Source organism: Prionailurus viverrinus, chromosome A1 (assembly GCF_022837055.1).
Source record: "Prionailurus viverrinus isolate Anna chromosome A1, UM_Priviv_1.0, whole genome shotgun sequence".
Classification (NCBI taxonomy): Eukaryota; Metazoa; Chordata; class Mammalia; order Carnivora; family Felidae; genus Prionailurus; species Prionailurus viverrinus.
Window position 1 is genome coordinate 27,759,524 of NC_062561.1, and position 24,641 is coordinate 27,784,164.

The window sequence follows — 24,641 nt, forward strand, 5'->3', positions numbered from 1 at the left end:
TCCAGTAAATGTGGGATGCTGACAACCTTAAATTCATTTAACAGATGTTAATTGATCAAGTACCGTGCCGTCACCCTGAAGCGGAGTATTTGTACATTGTAAAAACACACTGGTTTAAAACACCTACTTCCATGTGGAGATGTTAAGGCAATCTCTTAATATTTTATTTTATTTTATTTTATTTTATTTTATTTTTTTCTCTTAATATTTTAAATGACTCCTGAGAACCTCCAAATAGACTCTAAGGCAAGGCTGTGTTCTTGACTATGTTTGGATTTAAATAATTATAAGTGCTAATTCATGTTGGCTTTCCCAATTATTTTTAGTTGGTGATTTTTATCTTGTCCCTAGGTATCATAAGCAATTTACACAGATTTAAAGAGAAGAAAGGCTTATATATACTTTGAATCCAAAGTAACAATTTACCTTCACTGTCCCTTTCAATATTTTGCTTTTGTAAAAAAACTTTTTTTAAATGTTTGTTTATTTTTGAGAGAGAGAGTGAGAGAGCACTAGCAGGGGAGGGTCAGAGAGAGAGAGAGAGAGAGAGAGAGAGAGAGAGAGAGGGAGACACAGAATCCAAAGCAGTCTCCAGGTTCTGAGTGTCGGCCCAGAGCCTGACATGGGACTCGAACCCACAGACTACAAGATCATGACCGGGGCTAAAGTTGGATGCTTAAGCAACTGAGCCACCCAGGCGCCCCAATATTTTGCTTTTTTGTAAATATCTCCCACTCACTTATATAATTTCTAGATAAGTATATGATTAAAGCATGGGTTTAATCTTATATATGAAGAAGGAGATTTTTCACCTGACTTTACCCAATTCTGGGCAATGGACTCTTGCTTGTGAAAGCAACACAGGGTTCCCTTAGTTCAGGTACTTGTCTATAATCATACCCGGAAATAGTCCTTTAGCTTGATGCCATTTAAAGTAAATAAAAAGATATTCTGAAAATGAACCTATAATGTGGAATTTTGCTATACAATTTACTTTAACATCAGGTGAACTGAATTTGTATATAAATTAACATATTTGTGGCCTACTTTATGCTGAGAACTGAAGAGAGTTAAAGATAAGCAATAAAATAACATATGTAACAGTTAACAGGTGAAAGTGTGTTATGTATATGAACTCAGTCCTCACAGCAATCCTGTAAGAAGAGAGGATCTCTAGCTCTGGATATTTAATTACGAATTCAGGGACAAATAACTACTCAACAAGAGATAAGCCCTTATATGGCTTATAGTCTAATTGATGGGGTACACAGTTATTAGATAATTATAGGAATAACACGATATGCACTATCAAGGGAAGCCAGGGCCTGAGTTCGTCTTGGGAGCAGGAGAAGCGTTACCAAGAAGTGATGTTTGCGCCGCAGTCTACAGGCTGGTTAGGAGGCGTGTGGTTTTTTTTCTGACATCAAACACATTATTCCAGCACCAACCAGCTTCAGTTCAATTCAGTTCTGACACTACCCAGAGTTAGTGCAGACCCCACAGGTTAGAGCTCAGTTTCACAAAACTGCCCCCGTTTCAGACACCAGCCACAAATGGGGTCCCCAGACTACCCACACTTCTGCCTGGCTGACTGCAGATGTGGGGGTTTCCGTGACCTCTCTTCCCCTAGTTTTCCAGAACGAATCAGATAAATCGTGGAAACTGTTGTGCTTACGATTACAGTTTTATTATTAAGGATACAATTCAGGAACAACCAAATGGGACAGATGCAAGGGTAAGGTAGGAGGGTGGGGCATTGCACAGAACTTCCAGGCCCTGTTTAGGTGGGCCACCCTCTCCGCGCTTGGATGTTTTCACCATTCTGGGAGCTCCTCAGTCCTTACTCAAGAATTTTTATTCAGCTCCATTACACAGGCATAGTCGATTAAATCATCCTCTAATCTCATGGTTGGTTTTCCTGGCAAATCACTCCTATCCTGAAGCATTCTGGGGTCCTCTCGTTAGCATATAATCAACACTCTTATCACGTGGAATCCCAAGGATTTTTGGAGATCTGTGCCGGGAACCAGGGTTAAGGTCTAAGTATTTATCTTTTATTATACCACAGGAGTTTATGTGGCCCCTATGACAGCCAGGGAAACTTTGTGTTCAGATGTCCTTCAAAAGAACTTACTGTGGGGAGCATAGTCAACTGGTAGCCCCAGCTGCCACCGTCCATTATGCCCTTTGTTCTGAGAGCACTCTTATTCTGCACCCTTCCAGCCAGTGTCCGAACTTTCCAGGGTACTCATGGAAGCGTGTTCCTGGCCTATGTGGGACTTCTCTATTGGGCAGCTTTTGCCAGAAGACTCCCCACTGAACTCTCCGAGATTTTCTCAGAGCTATACAGCAGTCTGAGGCTCTTCCCGCTCAATCCCCGCCTCCCCTCTCTCCTTTCATAGGTATCAGACCTGCTCCTGTTCTTGAGGCTTTCATTGCCTACCTGCGCGCATTCCACTTTGGTCCTTCCTAAGCGTTTTCCCCCAAAACATCTCGCATGTCTAACCCTGTCCTGATGTCTTCGAATTGGAGGACCCAAGCTGACACAGCCTCTCAGATACACCACAGCCCTGATTACTAACTGCTTAGACTCGACGCTGTGGAAGTGCTATATAAGTATACTAGGGAAACCCACTCCTTTTTTTTTATTTCCTCCCTTTGCGGTTCTAGTTCCCTCATTTCCTTACTCAAAGCTTCAATACTTTTCCCAGTTCGCTGTGCTCCAGGGAAGGAAATAAACCTGGTAACTCATACCCTTTGTCCTTTTCCCTTTGTCCTCGAAGTCTCAAGGAACAGTGAAGGGAAATAAAGGATGGCTTGATAAGACCACTTATTAATGGCCACTTCCCAAGCTTTCTCGTTTTTCTCCTTAAAGAGCACTGTCAAACATTAGTATTAAGCATTTTATAGATACAGGATGGGGTATAAAGTGGAACATATAGTCATTAAGTTACAGCGTTCAATTTTTATGAGCATCACTATTGGAATCATTGTTGAGTATATTCTGAATCCTGAAATATAATGTCTTAGGGCTAAGACAGATCATCAAAAACTTATGTTCTTGACTCACCTCACTTGATTCTGAACTGGCTACATAAAATAGTCTTAAATTAAGTACAAGTTTTTACAAACGTGTAAGAACTGCTTTCACTATTTCTTCTTCACCGCAATGCCCCAAATTTCTCTTCTGAATCCTCATATGACTCTGAGAAAGTAAGCTTTTGTTTATAGATGTTAAATGGCATGAAAGCATCAGGTTATTATTCCTCCCTGGGGATGGAGAGCTCCAGGCCCTTTTAGTGCTATGAAATAATAGTACATGGGAAGAGAAAAATCTATGATTGATTCCGATGAGTAATCTTCTTGACGGCTCAATATAGATGGCTATTCATTAGAGGACTATAACTCAATCTTCAGGCAAGGCTCATAAGCATTCAGAAAGTTTGTAAAACAACAGTGTTTAACTCTTAATGATAATTATATGGCTCAATGAGCTTGTTAGGTGTCTCAATGATTACTATATTCTACTAGCAAACTAATCAGTAGAACTCTGCCTATCTGACTTATTTTTGAAATGAGCTGTATAGCAAAGCATTCCAATACTGTGGTAGCTTAAAGTAAATTACTTGTGACCTAGAATAGTCAAAGTGGGCACCCTGAGAGAATAAAACCGAAATAACAATCAATAGCTTGAACTCTTACGTCTTGAACTCTTAACCATGTGCTAGACCTCGTACTATGCATGTCCTATAATTGCTTTTTCTTGATACAGTAAACACTTTGCCACTTTACAGTTGAGGAAACTGAGTCTTTGGAGATTAAATGATGTCCTGGAGTCTCATAGCTTTTTTTTTTTAGTAAAAGAAGCAGCACTCAAACCTGAGTCTATCTACCTAAGTCTAGATCCCGACCATGATACGGAGCGGGAGGAAGGAGTGGGAGTGCAGCTAGCTAAGCTTCCATCAATTGTCATATTTTCACATCAAGAAAATAGAAACTCTGTAGGCTAAAGGGAGTGGCATTGTACAAATGGTAATGTGACCTTTATGTACAGCTTTAAAATTATTTGGACAAAGAAGTCATTTGCAAGAATGAAGTTTCTGTGGGGGTTCTCTTGAATCTGCTGCTTTTCTTAAATGACAGCTTGGTGGGCTTGCATTAAAATAATTCTCTTACTGTTTCTGTTTATGAGCAACCTAAACAGCATCCTGCCTTCCAGTGATCTTTCAGACTTCTGACCAAAGGCTAGTGTATGCAATGCATCTGACGTTCATGATCTGGTACAGGTGTGGGTAGGTAGGAGTTCATATATAACTGAAAAAGTCTTCACAAAACAACTCTCACCTTTCTTCTATGTGATGAACACTGACCTTTTCTACACTCATTTGTTAAAAATAAGCCCATTAAATTGGTTTCATGACCCATTAGTGGGTTACCTGTGTAGTGTGAAAATCATGGTTCTGTGCGTGGCAGAAGAGATTGCTGGAGTGGATGGAAAGGAGAGATAGTCTGGTTTGCTTAGATCCACTTTCTCTTCCTGTTTACACAGGAGGATCGAAATTATGGTTGTGTTTAGAAGGAATTTCCAACTTTTCTGCACTGGATTTCACCCCTCGGTATGGAATACATTTGGCAGTCCGCCAAGTCTTGGGGCGCAATCACTTTTGCTCAAATACAATATCAAAAATGAGTGGGCATTTCTCAAAAAGTCTTTGACAGCTAAAACAGTGAAACAATAAATCAACAGGATGATGAAAGCCTGAAAATACATAATACCTGCAATGATCAGTAGATGCATGGCAGAAATGAGAAAAAAGAAACTTAGTTCAATTACACGGTAAGGTTACTTAACTCAAAGTCAGTAGAATGCTGTAAGGTTATACATATTGTTAAGGTTAATTGTGTCTATTCAGAATCTATTTGAATCTGAAACAAAAGCTTAACAGGAAAAAAAAATCATCAAAGATGAAGACTGCTTTTGAAGGGTCTGTTCTGTATCAGAGAATCAGCTAATGACGATCTTCCTTTGTTCTGTAATGTTCATAATTCCCCCCCCCCCCAATACGAAACTTAAAAGGCAGTCTGTTAAAATCCTATAGAAAAACTAAAGACGTTTGTCATCATTAACACTCAAGGGCTAGTATTGCCCAGTGTATATTTTACTGGTGCACCAGAGAGTGGAAATCCTATGCGACCTAATCTTGTAAGCAAATCTGAGCCCCTAAATATTTCCTCATTGAAAAATTCTTTTTTTTTTGGAATGTTTCCCCTGATTTTAAAAGTAAAGTTATATCTGCTTATTATAAGAACTCAAACATTACAAAAATAATATACAAAGTGAAAGTTCCCTGCAATTCTAACCCTTAGAAATAAACATTTCAAATGGTTTGATATGATGACATTTTAATTAATTAATTAATTAATTAATTTTAATGTTTATTTTTGAGAGAGAGAGCGCGCATGAGTGGGGGAGGAACAGAGAGAGGAGACACAGAATCTGAAGCAGGCTCCAGGCTCTGAGCTGTCAGCACAGAGCCTGGTGCGGGGCTTGAACCCATGGACCGTGAGATCATGACCTGAGCCGAAGTCAGATGCTTAACCAATTGAGCCACCCAGGTGCCCCAAGACATATTTATTTTTAAAGTGTAGGCTGTGCTTTTTGACTCTTTAGGCCAAGTAGAAAGTCTTAGAGCCATTATGCCTTCTGATTTCTATTGCCAATAGAAGGTGACAGGCAGGAGAAGATATGTTCTCTTTCTAATCTTTATTTTAAAATGTGATTGCCCGCTAACTTACAGGCAGATTCTATTCTCACATTGATTTATTATTCAGTTGTGCAAGGAAACAGCCCTTGTTCTAACAATGGAATCTTGGATAATATCTTTTATGTAGTACTCTTCCCCCACGTTTCACCTGACTATCTAATCATGAGGAAGTCATCAATGTTTCACATTCAGATTGTGAGGCATTCTATAAATTCTATTAGACAGTTTACCTGGTGTATTAGGGTTCTCTAGAGAAACAGAACTAATAGATTACATATATGTACTATATATTATATATAGAGATTATCATTATAAATATATAATATTTATTACATATATAATATGTATTATATATGTAATATGCTTATATATTGTATATGTTTTATTAAGAGATTATTTCATATATATAAAGGAATTTATTATAAGGTTATAAGGTATTGGCTCACATAATTATGAAGGCTGAGAGGTCCCACGATCTGTCATCTGCAAGTTGGAGACCCAGGAAAGCCACTGTGTAGTTGGAAGTTCTAAAACCGAGAGAGCCATGGTGTACATTCCACTCTAAGTGTGAAGGCCTGGGAACCAGGAGTACCAAGGGCAGGAGATCAATGTCTCAGCTCAGCCGTCAGGTTGAGATTGGTTTCCACCTTCCTCTGCCTTCCTTGTTCTGTTGAGGCCCTCAAGGGACTGGATGATGCCCCCCCCCCCCCCCCAAAGAGGAAGGGCCATCTGCTTTACTCAGACCATGGATTCAGATGCTTACATTTTTCAGAAACACCCTCATGGACAACCCAGAAATAACGTTTAGCCAGACACGGGGGTATTCTGTTGCCAGGTCAAGTTGACACACAAAGTTAACCATCACACCTGGACTCTTCAGAATTGTTAGTCATGAAAGGAAGAAAAAAGTCAAGGAAACAGTCCTGGATTATAGGAGTCTATAGAGACTTGTCAAAAAACAGGCGTGTGTAATCCATGATTGGATCCAAGGTGTGGTGGGGGTAGGGAAGAATACTTAAAAAATTGGAACAGTTTAGAAATTTGTACAGAGACTACATAGTAATATTAATTTCCTTGGGTGTGATAGTTTTTAATGTGTAAGTAGGGGAATGTCTTTGTTCTTGAGAGACACAGGTTAAAGTATTCAGGGTTATGCATTAATGACTCTGCAGCTTGCTTTTATATTGTTTAGAAAAAATAAACATGAAGGGAGTGAAAGAAATATGGCCAAACGTGAGCAATCGGTAAATATAGGTAAATAGTATATGGGTTTTAATTTTACTAATATTTTAATTTTGCTTATAGGCTTAAAATGTAAGATACAAAAATAATTTCAGGTGATATTCTAAAGTTTTTTATGCCTCTCTCTTTTTTCCTTTATTCTTTTGGAATCTGGATAAATTAAAAGGAAGTTTGTCATGGAGCTGTATACTTAAGATTTGTGCAGTTTGCCTAAAAACATTATATCTCAATAAATAATTTAGCAAAAAACCTGGGCTCAGAACCATGCTGTCTTCTACAGAAGACTATATACTAATCTTTAACAAGAGATTTATCAACACTACTTTGTTTCATGTAGTGGTTCTTATGACTCCTAAGACATGGATGAAAGGAAAGAATCAGGAACTAGGATATAGATGTGAGTGGCAAATGCCAGAACCAGGAGGTAAAAAGACAGAAAAACTAACTCACATACATTGTTGAAGAAGATGGGGCAAAGAAATGGAATCGCAGCATATGATTCAGGACTAGGTTTTATTACATATGGTAAAGGAGGTGTCATATTACACATAGGTTATATGTAATTATTATATTACAATTACGTATAATACAATATCTCCAATTAGGTGTCTTGAGCAGAGGTGGCTTTGTCTATTTGTTTCTTGCCTATGAGAGAGGTCTGAAGGTAGCTAGCCTACGGGTGATGTAGTAAAAATAACAGGAAGCCATAATAGAACATATATTTTCTAGCATTTTCCCAAGTACTTTATGTCTGTACTCTAAGAAGTAGGTAGTGGTTAGCCCCATCTCACAGGTGAAAAAAATAGAAAATCTTAGTAATTTGCCCAAAGTTGTAGGTAGAACGTAATGGAATTAGGGTTTCAAGCCAGGCAGTTTGGCAATAGATTACCACTAATGTGGAGGTTTTATAGTCCCAGAGCACCAGATTGCTTTTGTCTTTCTGTTCTGCCATTTTTAAAAATGTTTATCTATTTTGAGAGAGAGAGAGAGAGAGAGAGAGAGCGCACGCGCATGCACACGTGGGGGAAAGGCAGAAAGAGAGGGAGAGAATCTCAAACAGGTCTGCACTGTCTGTGCAGAGCCCTACACTGGGCTGGAACTCCCAAACTGTGAAATCATGACCGGAGCCAAAATCAAGAGTTGGATGCTTAATTGACTGAGCCACTCAGGTGCCCCTCAGTTCTACCATTTCTTTTCTTTTTTTCATTTATTTTGATAGAGATAATAGAGAGCAAGTGGGGGAGGGGCAGAGAGTGAGGGAGACAGAATCCCAGACGGGCTCTGTGCTGATGTGGGGCTCAAACTCAGGAACCGTGAGATCATGACTGGAGCTGAAGTCAAGAGTCAGATGCTTAACTAGTTGAGCCACCCAGGCACCCCATTTCTGCCATTTCTGATGCATATCTTCCATATTCAAGTTGCCTTGTTGACCAAGATACCTGTCTGAGCACCAGCTACCACTTCAGCCTTCCAGGTAGGAGAAAGCAACAAAAAAGCTTTTCCTGCCTGTTTCCATTTAAAGGAGCTTTCCTAGAAACCTTTCTCAATAGCTTCCCCTTACATTTCAGGTTTCCCAAACTTAATAGCATAGCTATAAAAAAGGTTGTGGACTGTAGTCTTTTAATTGGGTACTTTGTGAAGCTGAATAATACAAAGGTGCCATTTAATAAGAAGGAGGTGAAAAATCAATGGTTGGGTAGGGCCAGCATCTCTCCTAGTTTAAGAATTGAGGAGAGTCAGGCACCAGAACAGAAATTAATCATTTGATCATACTGTTTCTGGGATTTTGGAAATGCAAATGAGATAGCTAAGGAAGAAAAATTTAAATGTCCACATTCCTGTTCAAAGTATTGATTTTTGAGGACTATTGTTTATTTATTGTTTTAGAGTTTTGTTCTGGTTAATATTCTGTGCAAAGCTGTATTTTTATGCTTTGTACATGGTGCAGTATTGTTTAAAACTGTGAACAGTTGAAACACCTGACATAGTTGAGTGGCTACATTATGATGCATCCATGTTGTGAAATACTATGTAGCCATCTAATATTAAGCTTGTTACATGAATAGTTGGGAAAGCACCTACAAGTGAAAGTAAGACATAAAATTGGACTTAAGATATGTTTGCAACGGTGTAATAATATGTACAGAATATAGATAGGACTGAAATTCAGTCAAATGAAACTATATGTGATCTCTGAGGCGTCGGATTATGAGTGCCTTTTAAATACTTAAAAATATATTTTGTGATTTTCTTCTATAAGCATATGTCTTTCAAAATCAGAAATAAAAGATGAATTTTGTTTTTAAATGTTTTATGCAGAGATTTAGATAAAAATCCCTCATGCCTTGCATTTATCTCTGACCCAGGAGTCTCGTGGCTTTTGCCAGTATCTATGAAATGGTAACATGGCTAAGGTTAGCTTGTTAGGTTAAGCAAGTAGTTTGCAAGTAGGCTCAAATCAAGTCCCAGATCCAACATCTCTGTGTTCTGAAAATATGAATTCAATTTCATGCATTTTGCAAATATACCTAACAGTTGGTCCCCATCTCCACTCTCATCATTAGTTTTTGGCCTCTTAAAGATGGTGAGTCTCAATAATACTATGTTTCATATATATTCTTTGTATCTTTAGAGTGAATTCTTCTTGCTTTTCTCAAAGCCCTTATCATTTATGTCTGTATATGTATTTTAAGTGATTAAATGTGACATCTTTCAGGTCTACCCTGTATGGTTGTGCAGGTTGGTAACTACACAAACTTGTCTGGCTAAGGTAGTAATTTGGAGCTGAAATACATACCAAACCATGCACCCTAGTGTAGGGTTACCTCTACCTGAAAGAAGGAGCACTTTTTTCTCATTTGCATAAATTTTCCATATCCCACTAAACCACGAGCCTACATAGGAATGCTGGGATGGCGGGTGTGTGTGTGTGTGTGTGTGTGTGTGTGTGTGTGTGTGTGTATACCTTTTCGACTTTCTGTAAAGTTATTCTATGCACAAAGGTGCTGATGACCTGTGATCTCTTGCGTATCTTTTCCCTCTGGGTGTCTGTTCTGCCCTCTGGGTATCTATTCAATTGTCCACCAGAAGCTGTGGGTTCAAGAACTAACTTGCTTCACATCAGCTTCTTGGATGTGTAGACAATGTTTTGGGCTCTGCAGATTTTGAGGTCAAAGAATTCATGAGCCCTTCCTCACTGGAGTTGTGGAGTGCTGGATCAGGGTTGGTGTAACAGGTGTAGTGATTTAGTATGATTTACTCAGCCGGATCTTGTTATTTTTTGTTTTTCTTGGGAATATGGTCTGTTTATTAAACTTTTGGAAACCTGAATGCTTCAAGTTTTGACACATGTTGGCTAAAAACAGTAAGCTTCAGATGCCTATATTGAAGGTCATATAACAAAAACCAATATGGAAAGCCATAGCAAGAAAATCCAGTGCCTTTGATTAACCAAAAATCTTTTTTTTTTTTCAAGTTCATGCAAGGTTAAGGTTTTCTTGAACTAAGAAAACCTCAAACTAGTTTTTTGAAGAATGGTAGACTTTACATGTCTCCTATACTGCTTGAAAAGATCTGTTTGTTACTTAATCTTCTGTTTCTGAATTTTTGCTCCTATGTTTCTTTTTCAGTCAAACCAGTGTTGTTCCTAATTAGAAATTTAAATTACATCTGCTGCAGTTTGTACACACCAGGGGATATATTTATGTAATACTTTTAGCCAGCCAAGATATTTTTCATAACTTCAGCGTAACATTTTCATAGGGCGCTTATTGATGAGATGTTATAAAAATTGTGCAAGAATGGACACGAGAGAAGCAATTGTGTAGCTCAGGAGAGACCTTGCAAGAAAAACATTTCTTAAATATATTTTTCTTCTCTCTATTTTTTTTGTATGGTGCAGGAACACATTTTCTCTTTGTCTTCTGCTCTTCTTTATGTGTTCTCCCTCAGTATGTCTCCTGGATGTGTGCTGTTGGAAAGTGAAAATAATCTTACAAATTGTGAGATTTCATTAAATTTCAATGAGGTAATTAAGGAAACTCATTTTCAAAGATATACATTTACTTCAGTGGCTTGAATGTTGCTTAATCGGGAAATGCCCAGAATACTAAATATAGGCAGGTTGGGCTTGTCTGGATCAGCATCTTTGAGAGTCAGGCTGTTGAAAGGGAAGACATGCAGGTTAAAACAGCAGAGGCCCTTGCTGTGGGTGGAAATTAATTGGCTGAAAACATGAATAAGTTATACTTGTTATTCATGTCAAGAAAAAGGGAGGAGAGAAGGGACGGATATTTGTATCTATCAAGGCATTACTCTCTGCCACATGATAATAAAAAACCTAAAAAGCAGATCCTTAGAAGTAGGCTCCTCTTTCCATAGCAAGTCAGAGGACTAGAAGCCCAAATACTTGCCATGCTTTCTTCTGAATATTATGTTTCAGATTTGGCAATTTCAGCCGAGAAAATGTTACTGAGAAGGTTACTAAGGAATTCTCTAACATGAAACATTTATTACTGGGACCTCTCCTTGAGCCTGGGGTTATGTTAAAAGGCTTTCAAGTTAAAAGGCTTTGAATTTAGGGTTGGATAATTCTTTCCCTCTTTTCATGGCCCCACACTATGTCTGGGTACGTGTAGGCTACACAAATTGCAATAGATTGACCGCAGTTCTATTCCTAAAACTAAAGATGCTACTGTGATGTTATCAGACTTGAACATATTCAGATTAAATATTGTGGAATAAGATCTTTTACCTATAGAATGATTTTTCTTTCCAGATCTTTAACGAAATTTAAATTTTGGGCATAAGGGAGGCCCATGGGACTTGGAAAATTCTGTGAAGCTGCTCTTGGTAAAACCCTAGCAAAGAAACCCTTCTTTGGCCATTTCAGACCCTGTCTTTTAAACCTCAGCTGGCTATACTTCTCATTTCTATCCCTCTGTGACTGTCCCCCACCTTGAATTTCTACTTAATGTCCTCTTACTTTGACATTTGTTTGGATATTCTTGTATGCTCCAGAGGCTTCAGAAATTGTTCCTAACTAAAATATAAGCTCCATTAAAGTGGTTGGTCTGCTTTTTCATATCTCCCTTCATTCTTCATAAACCCCTTAATATGAGTCCATAAATAGGTGCTCAGTAAAGTAGGTTACTTTGGAAGTCTATCAAGAGGCTGGAAATGAGTGACGATCATATCTTCTACTCTCTGTGTCAAGCTGAAGGGTTAGCTGCAAACACCCACCTAATCTAAAACAAAAGTCCTGCATTTGAGTCTGAGTACCATTGCTTAATTAACCTTGTGACCTTCGGTGTGTATCTGTATCTATATCTTTATCAATGATTTAATCCCTAAATTCCCATCAGTCTAAATGTTCAAATATAACTTGATTGATCTACAGCAGTGGTTCTCATAGTGTGGTCCCTAGATCAAGAACATCAACATTGGGGCGCCTGGGTGGCTCAGTCGGTTAAGCGTCCGACTTCGGCCCAGGTCATGATTTCGCGGGCCGTGAGTTCGAGCCCCGCGTCGGGCTCTGTGCTGACAGCTCAGAGCCTGGAACCTGCTTCAGATTCTGTGTCTCCCTCTCTCTATGACCCTCCCCCGTTCGTGCTCTGTCTCTCTCTGTCTCAAAAGTAAATGGATGTTAAAAAAAAAAAAAAAAGAACATCAACATTACCTGGGAACTGTTAAAAATGCCAGTTCTCACCCCTCCCCCCCGCCCTCAGACCTACTGAATCAGGAACTCTGCGCTTTAACTGACCCTCCAGGTGATTCCGATGCATGCTCAAGTTTGAGAACTGCTGATCAGTGTAGAGTCAAATCCCTGGGATGGCAAGAAGCTCTGTGCCACGATGTTGAGTAGAGTCAAATCCCTGGGATGGCGAGAAGCTCTGTGCCACGATGTGGCTAGACTTGAAGGATTGTGCAATCATGTCACGGCGAGCATTTAAATCCAGTACCTTGCGTTTCATCTTTAAGGCTCTGTACAATGGCTCACCATTGCATCATATTCAAGTGTGTAGCCATTACCCACAGAATTGCAGCTCCCAAGCTCCTGTGAATTGAGGAGTGAAAAATCTTTCTTAGGGTGAACAAAGAATATGCAATGGACAAGGGATTAATTTTCAGTAGCAGCCTCCTCATTTTGTATTCATAACGTTGTATGCATGTGAGGCTACAAATGCAATGTCTGCTGATATATGTTAGGTAATTGGGCATCTTGCAGCCCCATTTGCATGCAAAGGTGATTGTACACTTCCCATTTACAAGTCTAAAATTAAAGCCCAGTTTGAAGCAGGCTGAAGTCTCACTGCTAGGAAAATAACAAGATAAGGAAGAAATGACTTCTGTTAATCAGCACTTTTGGCCTCTACTGTTCAATCTTTGCTAATTTGTCCTTTGAAATTGTACATTCTGTGTTGAAGAGAGAGAATTCTAAGAGTATCTGGGGTTTTAAAAAAAAACAACCTTCACTTACAAGCTGATTGTGTGTATTCATAGCATTCCCCCTAAAATTGTACCCACACATATGCTGCAGTCTGTTGCTCTGTGAGGTATTGGTGCTCTTGTGGGGCCACATCCATCATCTCAAAGAAGAGCCTCTCTCCCCCTGCCAAACAGATTTACAGACTCGGTCTGTGGCATCATTTCATTTCAGTTCAGCCCACAGTCCTCAAGCAGGTACCCTGTGCCAGGCATTGTGCCAGAGGCTGGGTGGGTACAGATCAGTCAAGTTCCAGCCCTCAAAAGCTCACAGTATTTTAACAGCCTCCTGGAATCTCGGTGCTGTGTATATTTGGTTAAATGCCATCTTCCCAGATCCGCACCCCATGAATTAAAATGCTTCAAGGATGCTTCTCTGAGCTCCTGATTATGTTCTATCTGTGTCCCCAGGAGAAGAGGAGACCTAGTAGATCCATGCCTAGGAGAGTCAGAGCCTGGAAGCACAAGATGTGGCCACATGGCCACTCAGATGGGTCATGAAGAGAAGGTGGCTGCGTTGCAAGTGGCATGAATTTCCAGTTTGTAGGACCAAAGAATGCATGAATGTTTTCTGTACTCCCAACGTGGGTCATGATGGAAGAGAATGCCCGGCTAACGCCATCTCAAAGGGACTTGCCCCTGAGTGCCACCTGGAGGAACGGTGGATCCCTACAAAGACAGTTTACTAGAGCGAACTGTGAAGCAGTCCCTTGTCGGTCTTGATCAGTTGCTTTATATTTCCATATTTGGCCATGTGTACCTGTTTTACTTGACAACTAGATTGTAACCTCCCAGAGGACAGAGCTGGGTCTTAAGAAGATTATCTTCCACAGTACCTATTTGATGGTGACGATCATAAATACAGTATATTAGCAGCAAGAGTGTCTGGAAGTTATATGTATTCGTTTCTCATGATAATCAATTTTTTTCCTCTTTATTCCAGCACAGGCGCATATACCTTGATAACACCAAATGAAAACCGAAGAAATCAGATACAAAGGAGTATGTATATTTATTCATTTAACATTCAGAATGCTTCTCATCTTAGAGAGTAGGATTGATTTACTTTGGTTTATGGTTTTATTTTCTGGTACAAATAGACTCACCACATCTTACAGAGTTTTTTCTTTTTTTAACTTTAGCAGCTTTAATTATAGCTTTTAAAATTATTCTATTGTTAATCCTTCTAAATTAGTTTCTCTATGTTAATAGCAGAACTCATAGCACAATGGCAAATCTCAGATTTCTGTTGGACTTAAACAATTTCACATCTATTGCCAATAAATTATCTAGTTCCCATGAAATTGGGTTGACTGCAGATATTTTTACAGGACTATGAATACTTGCAGAGCAGACGAGTTATATATGAAACAGATCAGGACATAATCTGTCCCCTTCTTGATCTGTCCTGTCCCATCCCTTCTTTTTTTTTTTTTTTTAATTTTTTTTTTTCAACGTTTATTTATTTTTGGGACAGAGAGAGACAGAGCATGAACGGGGGAGGGGCAGAGAGAGAGGGAGACACAGAATCGGAAGCAGGATCCAGGCTCTGAGCAGTCAGCACAAGAGGCCAACACGGGGCGCAAACCCACAGGCCGTGAGATCGTGACCTGAGCCGAAGTCAGACGCTTAACTGACTGAGCCATCCAGGTGTCCCTCTCCTTTATTAGATCTTGATAGGAAATATAATATTGTGACTAAGAATGGACATACAGGCACAACAGGGAAGCAGGTGTCTAAATTAGAGACTTGAGTCTCCACCAGACATGTTGCACCCTGGATGGTACACCTGCATCAATGCAGAGTATGACGGTCACAGCTATGCAGAGACTGTGGGTATTGCCAGCAACTGAACCAGCGACCCAACTGAGTCCCAAAGGTTCTGGCATTTTACGAGCTTGTGATTTAAATACTTTCCAGGAATTTATGCCTTAGTGTGGTCTGGATTTGGGGTATGTTTCAGAAGTTTTTTTTCCCCCCCTCTAATTAAAAATACTACATATGGACGTTTGAAACAATGGGGTCTAAGGTGGGGGAGATCTGGATGCGCACTGAAGAACAGAATTAGTATCTCGGGTGCCCCCTGCTGTCATGCAGAGCGTGTATTTGGGCAGTGAGCACTGCTCCACCTAGAGGAGGCTTTCCTGCCTGGTGGAATGGAGTGCAAGGGGCTGGCGCCCTCACCCCTAGTTGCGGTAAGCTTGGGGGACGTTCGAAACACAGTGCTGTGGGCATCAGAATTCTCTGGGGCTTTGTTTACTGTGTGCAAAGAGTTCTTACTGACATACGAATATTCTAGTTTTATACACACTCTCTATAGAAAATTCAAAAAGCTAATTGGATCTAGGGTTTTAAAAATGCCAGAATGAGTGGAAAAACAAAACTCCTTTATTTTAGTAAGAGGTCAGGATTTTCCAAATTTGGACTTTCAGTTCATACTCTTGGAGAGAGAGAGAGAGAGCCTCAGGGGTGGGCGCAGCGTCACCCCAAAGGGTGCCTTCCTTTCCTGGCTATTTTGTGCACTCATGCTTGCATGGAGTTAATTGCCCTCTGATGCTTGTTTCTTATGCTATCAACGGAACTGTTTTCTTTTCACATTCTAATAATTGATGATTTGACATTTCTCACCTGGCTTAGTTGCTGAGAAAGAGCTGGAAAATCTTGAGAAGTGGAAAGAACAACAGCGAGCGAAGCCTGTTACTCTGGTCCCAAGGCGCTTAGGTAAGCCAGTAAACCAGGTGCCTGGATCGGGGGAGACAGGGCCACCCAGGGATCCTGTTAGCGCCTTGCCTGCATCTGTCTTTGAACGTGCGTTATTGGTTTGGGGGTCATTGTGCTGCTTGGAATACAATGCATTTAAACTTGAAACTCTTAGGTATGCAGGTATGTTGTTTTGGATCTTCTGCGAGAAGCAAATGTATGATGCCCCAGTTATGTGGGAACAAAGTGATGGCTTAATTGCTGAATAATTTAGAGTCTCTTAGAGGATCACTTCTGAAGAAAGTACCTGGGACGCTGCATATGCCTTGTCATAGCACTCGACAGGACGGGAGTAAAAGCTATCACAAGCGTATTAATCCTGGCAGTATTGAATGCTAATGGGGAAAAAAAAAACAGATGGAGATTCAATTCTAAAACGAAGATGAGAGTGAGCTGGGGACACGGTGGTGGGTATAAAGAGAACTTCACCTGTGTTTTCATTCTACAGATAGAGACCTTTGGGCCCCCAGAGCACATGCCAGTGTGATGAATTGTGTGGGCTGCCTGTGCCTGGTGTTTGAATCATTCAACAGGGATGCCACCTAATGGGAATCATTCACATCCTTTCTTCGCTTTTCCTTTCTCCAGCAGCAGCTGGGAACTGAAAAGACTGGATACACGGTTCCCACAGATTTCGTTAACAACAAATGCATTAGAGTCAGAGGTTACTTCCTGTCACCATAGTTTTAGGAAAGTATTTTTTCCAGGACAAAGGTAAAAATAAGCTAATTCGGAAATGATTTATTGGGTGAACGTAATGGTATTATCACTATCATTCCATTGTATTTCACAAGCGTCTAGGAGGTAAAAAAGAAAATCCTAGAATATATGAAACTTTGAGATGAGTTTGGAACAAAGCCTTCACATTCTTAGACATCTGACTTTCATTATTTCTTTTTTTTAATGTTTTTATTTATTTATTTATTTAAAAAAAAAATTTTTTTTTTCAACGTTTATTTATTTTTGGGACAGAGAGAGACAGAGCATGAACGGGGGAGGGGCAGAGAGACAGGGAGACACAGAATCGGAACAGGCTCCAGGCTCCGAGCCATCAGCCCAGAGCCCGACGCGGGGCTCGAACTCACGGACCGTGAGATCGTGACCTGGCTGAAGTCGGATGCTTAACCGACTGCGCCACCCAGGCACCCCTGTTTTTATTTATTTTTGAGAGACAGAGCGAGCACATGCATGAGAGCATGAGTGGGGGAGGGGCAGAGAGGTGGGGGGCAGAGAATCTGAAGCAGGCTTTGTGCTAACAGCAGCAAGCCCCACATGGGGCTTGAACTCAAAAACTGTGAGATCGTGACCTGAGCTGAAGTCTGGATCTCAACTGAGCCACCTAAGAGCCCCTTTCTTTATTTGTTTTAACTCTCCACTCCTCCCCTATTCATCTACCCTTTAAAATATTGGAATGGTTCCAGGAGATACTGACAGTGGCTGTAACATTAGATAATAGCTTCCATATTCCTCACTGTTTCTTTCCCTTTCCCCAGTTCCCCACAACAGAGACCGAAGGGCCACAACCAACTAGGCCTTATATATCTTTTGGGACTCAGAATAAATGTCTCTGTGGTGTGTTTATCAGTTCAATTACAAAAACTACAGTGAATGCAAATTGTTTTAATGCATCTTCTGTGCGAATGAATCTTTCAGAGAACTGACACTTTTAGTGACCAAAGCACCAGAGAATCATTTCAAAGGAATCTTTATAATACACATACCAAGCTTGCGTAAACACCAAGAAATCCCTAAACAGCAATTCTTAGATGATTGGCAAGCTGCAAGGATTTCTGTCCCTGAATTATTTTAGGTTTAAGAGAGAATAGGCAAATAATCTCACTTCCATATTTTTCTCTTGAATACCTCAAGAAAGAAAACTAAGGGGTATGGATTGACAGTCACTAACTAAAATATTAGTAGTTTTAAAAACCTGGTTATTTTTTTTTTTAATTTTTTTTAACGTTTATTTATTTATTTTTTTCAACGTTTATTTATTTTTGGGACAGAGAGAGACAGAGCATGAACAGGGGAGGGGCAGAGAGAGAGGGAGACACAGAATCGGAAACAGGCTCCAGGCTCTGAGCCATCAGCCCAGAGCCTAACGCGGGGCTCGAACTCATGGACCACAAGATCGTGACCTGGCTGAAGTCGGAGGCTTAACCGACTGCGCCACCCAGGCGCCCCTAAAAACCTGGTTATAAAGACTATGTAATTTTCTGGTGGCAAGACCCCTGAGGATTTCCTACACTATGCTACTCAAGAATGAGGCAGTAGGGTCAGGAGAAGACAAGACAAGCAAAGCAAAGCATCATCAGCCTGAGTAGGCTAAGGAACGGCCATCCTCAAGTAGGAGGAATGTTCTAGAGTATTTAAGAACGGCACTATTTAGCATGTACCTTCAGGTGTAAATTCAGTCTAAGTGAAGACGTGACTACCCACATGACTGAAAACCTTTGTAGGATTCTCCTCTCCTTTTAGGCATATGGTACCATGCTCTGTCCAGAGCATGTTTCTCTTTTAAGAAATTCCCATTCTCTAATGTCTTGTTAAGAAAACTGTTTATAGTTTTCCAGGGGCATGAAAATGTTAAAGAAACTCCTGGCGTAGACTTATCATGTATTAATTAGTCTCTGATGGCTGACATTTCAGCTTAATATTCATGTTTCACCTTTGTGACTTTTTTCCCCGTAGGTGGAAGCCAATCGGAAGCTGAAGTCAGGCAGAAACAACAACTCCAACTGATGCAATCGAAATACCAACAAAAGGTCAGAATCCGTCTCTTTTAGTTCAGTTTTGGCAAGGAATTTGAGTACTGGCACTTTCAGTCGCCATGAAATAATACATTTACCAAAAGCATAAAACCTTGAAACCAATTACAAAAGGAAACTCTCAAAATCAAAGAAGTCAGGAAGAAATGAAGAGATGACTCTCTAGACTTCTTATCCAAGCCGTACATCAGTCAGCAGGACCCTTCACAAAGGGATTTATTTTTTATAGTTCAACCCCTGCCACGTTTTGAAGGTTTTGCACCAAGAACATGGGTTTGCACAAAAGTAGTACAGAAAAGATTGAAGATGCCAGTGACTTTTTAAAAATAATGAGGCATATGAGTTTTATAATAAGGAAATATCATCTGCTGTCTCTCCTCCCCAACCTGGGTGGGTGGGGTGGGAGGACAGAGAGACAGAGACCAAGGAAGAACCATGAGAGAAATGTCACGGACAGGAGATGCAACCTGACAATTCTCTGTGATCTTAGTAGTGGGAAATGCCAGCCTATCATCATGGCGAGGTAGAACACAAACAATACTGTAATTTGTCTCTCATCATAATTTCGTGTTCCAGAGGTTCAGACTGAAAGATAGTAACTGTTTTTTGTCCTCTGTAATTTCAATACAATTTAGCTAAAAAGAGAAGAATCTGTAAGAATCAAGAAGCAAGTGGAAGAGGCCAGAATACAACAGATGAAGGCAGTTCAGAGACAGAAGGTAAGATAGTGGCAAGGATGGTGAGCTACCACTGACCGAAGGCTCCCTGTGTATGCCAGGCTGTCTTCTGCACACCGCCCATATGCAAATTCGTTCAATTCTCGAAACAGCCTTACGAGTATAGATTATTCTTATTACTTGCATTTACAAATGAGGAAACCGACACAGAGAGGGTAGGTAACTTGCCCAGGGGCTCATGGCCAGTAGATAGAAGTAGGATTCAAATACAGGCAGACTGGCCTCAGCGCTAGGTTTTTGGTTTTTTTGTTTTTTTTTGTTTTTCCTGTGTTTGTTTAGTTCTTTTGAGAGAGAAGGAGAGAGGGAGACGGAGGGAGAGGGAGATGGTGAATCCCAAGCAGGCTCTGTGCTCTCGGTGCAGAGCCCGACGCACAAGCACAGCTCAAACGCAGGGAACTGTGACATCGTGACTTGAGCCGAAATCACGAGTTGGATGCTTAACCGACTGAGCTGCCCAGGTGCCCCTCAGAGCTGGAGTTCTTAGTGACCACACAATCTCACCTCCCAGGCAAGTGATCAAGTAGTGGCTGTCTACTTGACCAGAAGGCAAAGCGGTTAGTAACACCAGCAATTCACGGTGCACTGCCTTTTCCAGGGTGAGTGATAGGTGAACATGCCTCTCTTACCGGTGCAAGAAAAAGTGTGCATTTGCATTTCAGTATTAGTGACGTGATAAAGCTCACAGTGATGTGTTTAGTTTTGATAACTCTTTCTGGAGCTTGGCAAAAAATCTCTCTTAAAACATGCTTTTCGGCTACAGAAGAAGGAAGAATGTAGTGTTGTTCTACCCCCACCCTTCTTCCTCCTCCCATTCCCACAAGGTCCTAAGCTGTAGTAGGTTTTAAGTATTGGAGGTATGGGGGCGAGGGGTTGGCTCATGATACCGACCACCAAGTATGGCACCTGCTCAAGTATAAGTCATGGAAACACACTTCCTATTCTTGCTGTCCTCCTGCCTGTCTGTCTGTGCAGCTCTTTCTCCCTCCCTCCTCCCTTTTGTTTTTTCTTTTAAAGATTGAGTGTTGGTCAAAATTTAAGCCTGGTTACCAAGCAATGGATATTTTTTTTTTAATTTTTTTTTTCAACGTTTATTTATTTTTGGGACAGAGAGAGACAGAGCATGAACGGGGGAGGGGCAGAGAGAGAGAGGGAGACACAGAATCGGAAACAGGCTCCAGGCTCTGAGCCATCAGCCCAGAGCCCGACGCGGGGCTCGAACTCACGGACCGCGAGATCGTGACCTGGCTGAAGTCGGACGCTCAACCGACTGCGCCACCCAGGCGCCCCAAGCAATGGATATTTTTACCAGTCACAGTTAATAAAGCCGAAAGGTGATGGCCTGTAAAACACATGAGAGTATATGAGCCTTACCTGCTGTTTACCTGGCTGGTGAGCAGACTGTCTTTCTTTATAAGGTGTCTTGTTGTATGATCTCGGGCAGCTCTCTGCCATGCCTCTACACTAAGCCCCACCTCCTCTTCTTCCCTCACGGCTCCGGGAACATCTGTCAAGTGCAGAGATGTGGGCTCTAGGGTAGAGATAAGACTGGACTTCTGCATGCGGAACTGTAATGAAATGCTGGAGGTGTAAGACAAAAGAATATAGGAACTTTGCTCACAAAATTTGATTTGGCAGTCTGTTTCCAATTGATCAGCTATTACACCTTCACTGAAAAGATTTTTGTGACACTAATTTGTTTTTAATCTTCAAAAACATGATTTCGTCTTTCTACCTCTCTGTTCCCCATTCTTTTTCATCCAACTGCCCCCTCCCAATTTTTCTTCAAAGGGAAGTTCACACTTTGGTCTTGTGATTGTAGAGGAGATGGCCCCTTTACATAGTCCTGCATTTCAGTTGGAACTAAGAAAATCGTCAGATCATCACCAGGAATTGAATTAAGAGTCTTGTAGATCCTGAAGAACTACTGTGTTGCAACTTCTTATTCTAAAAGCCATTTACTAGTTGTCATTTAATACCCATAATTAGCTGACTTGTGGGTTATTTATAGCTCATTTCTTCATGGGATCAAATAATGTATACTATTCAGAAATGTTAGTAGCCGAAATGGTCTTCATTTTTTTAAGCTTGTTTATTTATTTATTTTGGGGGGAGGGTGGGGGAGAGAAAGGGGGCAGAGAAAGGGAGAGACAGAATCCTAAGCAGGCTCCACACTGTCAGCACAGAGCCCAACGAGAGGCCTGAACTCAGGAGCTGGGAATTCATGACCTGAGCTGAGATCAAGAGTTAGATAGATGCTTGGGTGGCTCAGTTGGTTAAGCGTCAGACTTTGGCTCAGGTCATGATGAGTTCAAGCCCAGCATCAGGCTCTCTGCTGTCAGATTTATGTCCCCAACTCTCTCTCTGCCCCTCCCCTGCTGGTTCTCTCTCTCTCTCTCTCTCTCTCTCTCTCTCTCTCTCTCTCAATATGTAAATAGACTTAAAAAAAGAATCAGAGTCTTACCCAACTGAGCCACCCAAGTGCCCCTGAAATGGTCTTATTTAACACTGAGTAAAAGCAGCATTTTCCTCTTTCCAAGTTGTACTATAACACTAGGTGTATAACAATCATTAACTACAGAAATCTTAATTGGATTTGCTTTTCTAATGTGATAATTGTAATGATTATTGGTATAACTTTGCCCAAAAGTGAGAGATGGGGAGAGAAAGTTGATATGTTGATCCTTCCCATTCAAAAGATGTTCCTTGAACCAGCCCCATGGGCATCACTTGTTAGAAATGCAGAATCTTGAGATCCCCAAACCTTTGAACCAGAACCTGCATTTTAATAAGCTTCCCAGTTTATTCTTGTGCATGTAAAATCGAGGAGCATTAATGTAATCTACATAACAAGATAAGGAGCAGCCTCCCCTGGTCCTTCTACGGACCTGATTTCTTTGGTTAATTGCCCTGCACTGCCACCGTGACCTAGCTGTTCTTATTGTACATAAATCTGTGGCTTTTCGTAGTAAATGTGAGCCTATTTAGTAGCATGTGTCAGATAAAAGAAAAATGGACATTAGCCATCTAGAAATGGCATACTTCACATTGCCAGTGTGAAAATGGCCAAGGGAAGCAATAATGGCTGTGCTTATGGAGCATTTATTCTTTAAAATGCACGGCAAACACACATATGGACACCAGCCTGCAAAATACCGCCCTCCTCCCCAGGCAAATGGCTACTGTCCAGGAACACCGAGTCAAGTAGAAGCTGAGCAGCCTGTTGCCACCCGAGAACCCCTAGCTTGGCCTCTTGTGTTAACCCTGTTGCCCTTTAGTTTTCCGCTCTCCCAAGAAGGGTCACCTCCCCACCCAACCCTGGGCCTCTAATTGCTTACCACCTGTGTGTGAGTGAGGGTCAAGTAGACTATTCTCTGCTAGCACATGGGGGTGTTCTTTGATCTTTAATAAGCAGAAGGTTGTGAAAGGCAGCCAGCCCTTTAGTATCTGGTCTTGTCAATGGGTTCAGGAAGAGTTAGCCCTATAGGTGAGGGGGAAATTTGGAAAGGGCACTAGGATACGTTAGTCAAACTTTTATTCCCGGTCCTAGACTAGGTTGATGTTATGTATCCTTCCCCTGGTGTACGAGAGCCTGCTCAAATCCACCTGTGAGAGTGGATTGTTACGTTTTCAGGATTTTTGTAAACTAGTTGACTTCACTGTGGTAGCTTGAAACCCTCCCTGTTGGGAGTCTTTTCACCACGGAAATCAGTAAACGCTGCAAATCAACCTCCCCCTCCTCCTCTTTGCTAGAGGAGGTTGCTGAGTTTATCAGTATACCCCTGCTTGGCCCTAAGAGAGAGAGGGCCTCGCTCACCTCCCCCCACCACACACATTCCAAAGCCAAGTGCCTGGGGGCTAAGGAGGGCAACAGTTTCGTGAAGTATCTGGCATATTATATGTCTGATACTTATTGACTTAAAACTAGATTATAGCCCATGTGGTAGGCAGAGTAATGACCCCTCCCCTGCCCCTCCGTTCTAATCCCTGGAACCTAGGACTATGTTACGTTATGTGGCAAAGTGGAGGGATTACATTTGCAGGTGGAATTAAGGTTGCTAATCAATTTACTTTCAGGTGGAGCTCTGCACTCTCCAGGTGGGTCCAGTGTAATCACAAGGGTCCTTAACTTGGAAGAGGGGGGCAGGAGACTGAGATCGTGAAGAGATGTTAGCAGGGGGAGATTTGGCCTGCCGCTGCTGGCTTTGAGATAGAGGGAAGGGACCACGAGCCAAGGAATGTAGATGGCCTCAAGAAGCCAGAAGAGGGGCGCCTGGGTGGCGTAGTCGGTTAGGCGTCCGACTTCAGCCAGGTCACGATCTCGCGGTCCGGGAGTTCGAGCCCCGCGTCAGGCTCTGGGCTGATGGCTCGGAGCCTGGAGCCTGTTTCCGATTCTGTGTCTCCCTCTCTCTCTGCCCCTCCCCCGTTCATGCTCTGTCTCTCTCTGTCCCAAAAATAAATAAACGTTGAAAAAAAAAAATTTAAAAAAAAAATAAAAAAAAAAGAAGCCAGAAGAGGCAAGGACAGAGATTCTCCCCTGGAGCCTCCAGAAGGACAGCAGTCCCGCTGACGCCTTGATTTTAACCCAGTGAGACCACCTTGGACTTCTGACCTCCAGAGCTGTAAGATTATTAGTAAACTCGTGTTTTTTGAAGCCACTAAGTTTTGGCAAATGCGGCTTCATAATGATGTATTCATTTCTCTTTCTGGAATTCCATGAAACAGAGAGAATACCTCGAAAATCAGAACGTCAGAGTGAAAGGAAGTCGTTACATAAAAGCAGTGTACGAGTACTTTGTACATACGACTGCACATACAGGGGTACAAGTACTTTCTTTGCCACTGGATCCTGCAACATAAGTAGACAGATTTTCAGAATCCTCCCAGAA

At 41.3% G+C, this 24,641-nt stretch overlaps 1 protein-coding gene across 2 annotated transcripts in view; it reads left to right on the top strand.

The window, feature by feature from the left end:
- Positions 1-24,641, top strand: part of EPSTI1 (epithelial stromal interaction 1) — a 98,837-nt gene that overhangs the window by 2,644 nt on the left and 71,552 nt on the right. For both annotated transcript variants that reach the window (XM_047872327.1, XM_047872336.1), the window contains exons 2-5: positions 14,434-14,492; positions 16,128-16,211; positions 18,942-19,015; positions 19,654-19,737. In XM_047872327.1, the coding sequence (XP_047728283.1) occupies positions 14,434-14,492; positions 16,128-16,211; positions 18,942-19,015; positions 19,654-19,737 (301 nt within the window). The remainder of the gene's footprint in view (positions 1-14,433; positions 14,493-16,127; positions 16,212-18,941; positions 19,016-19,653; positions 19,738-24,641) is intronic.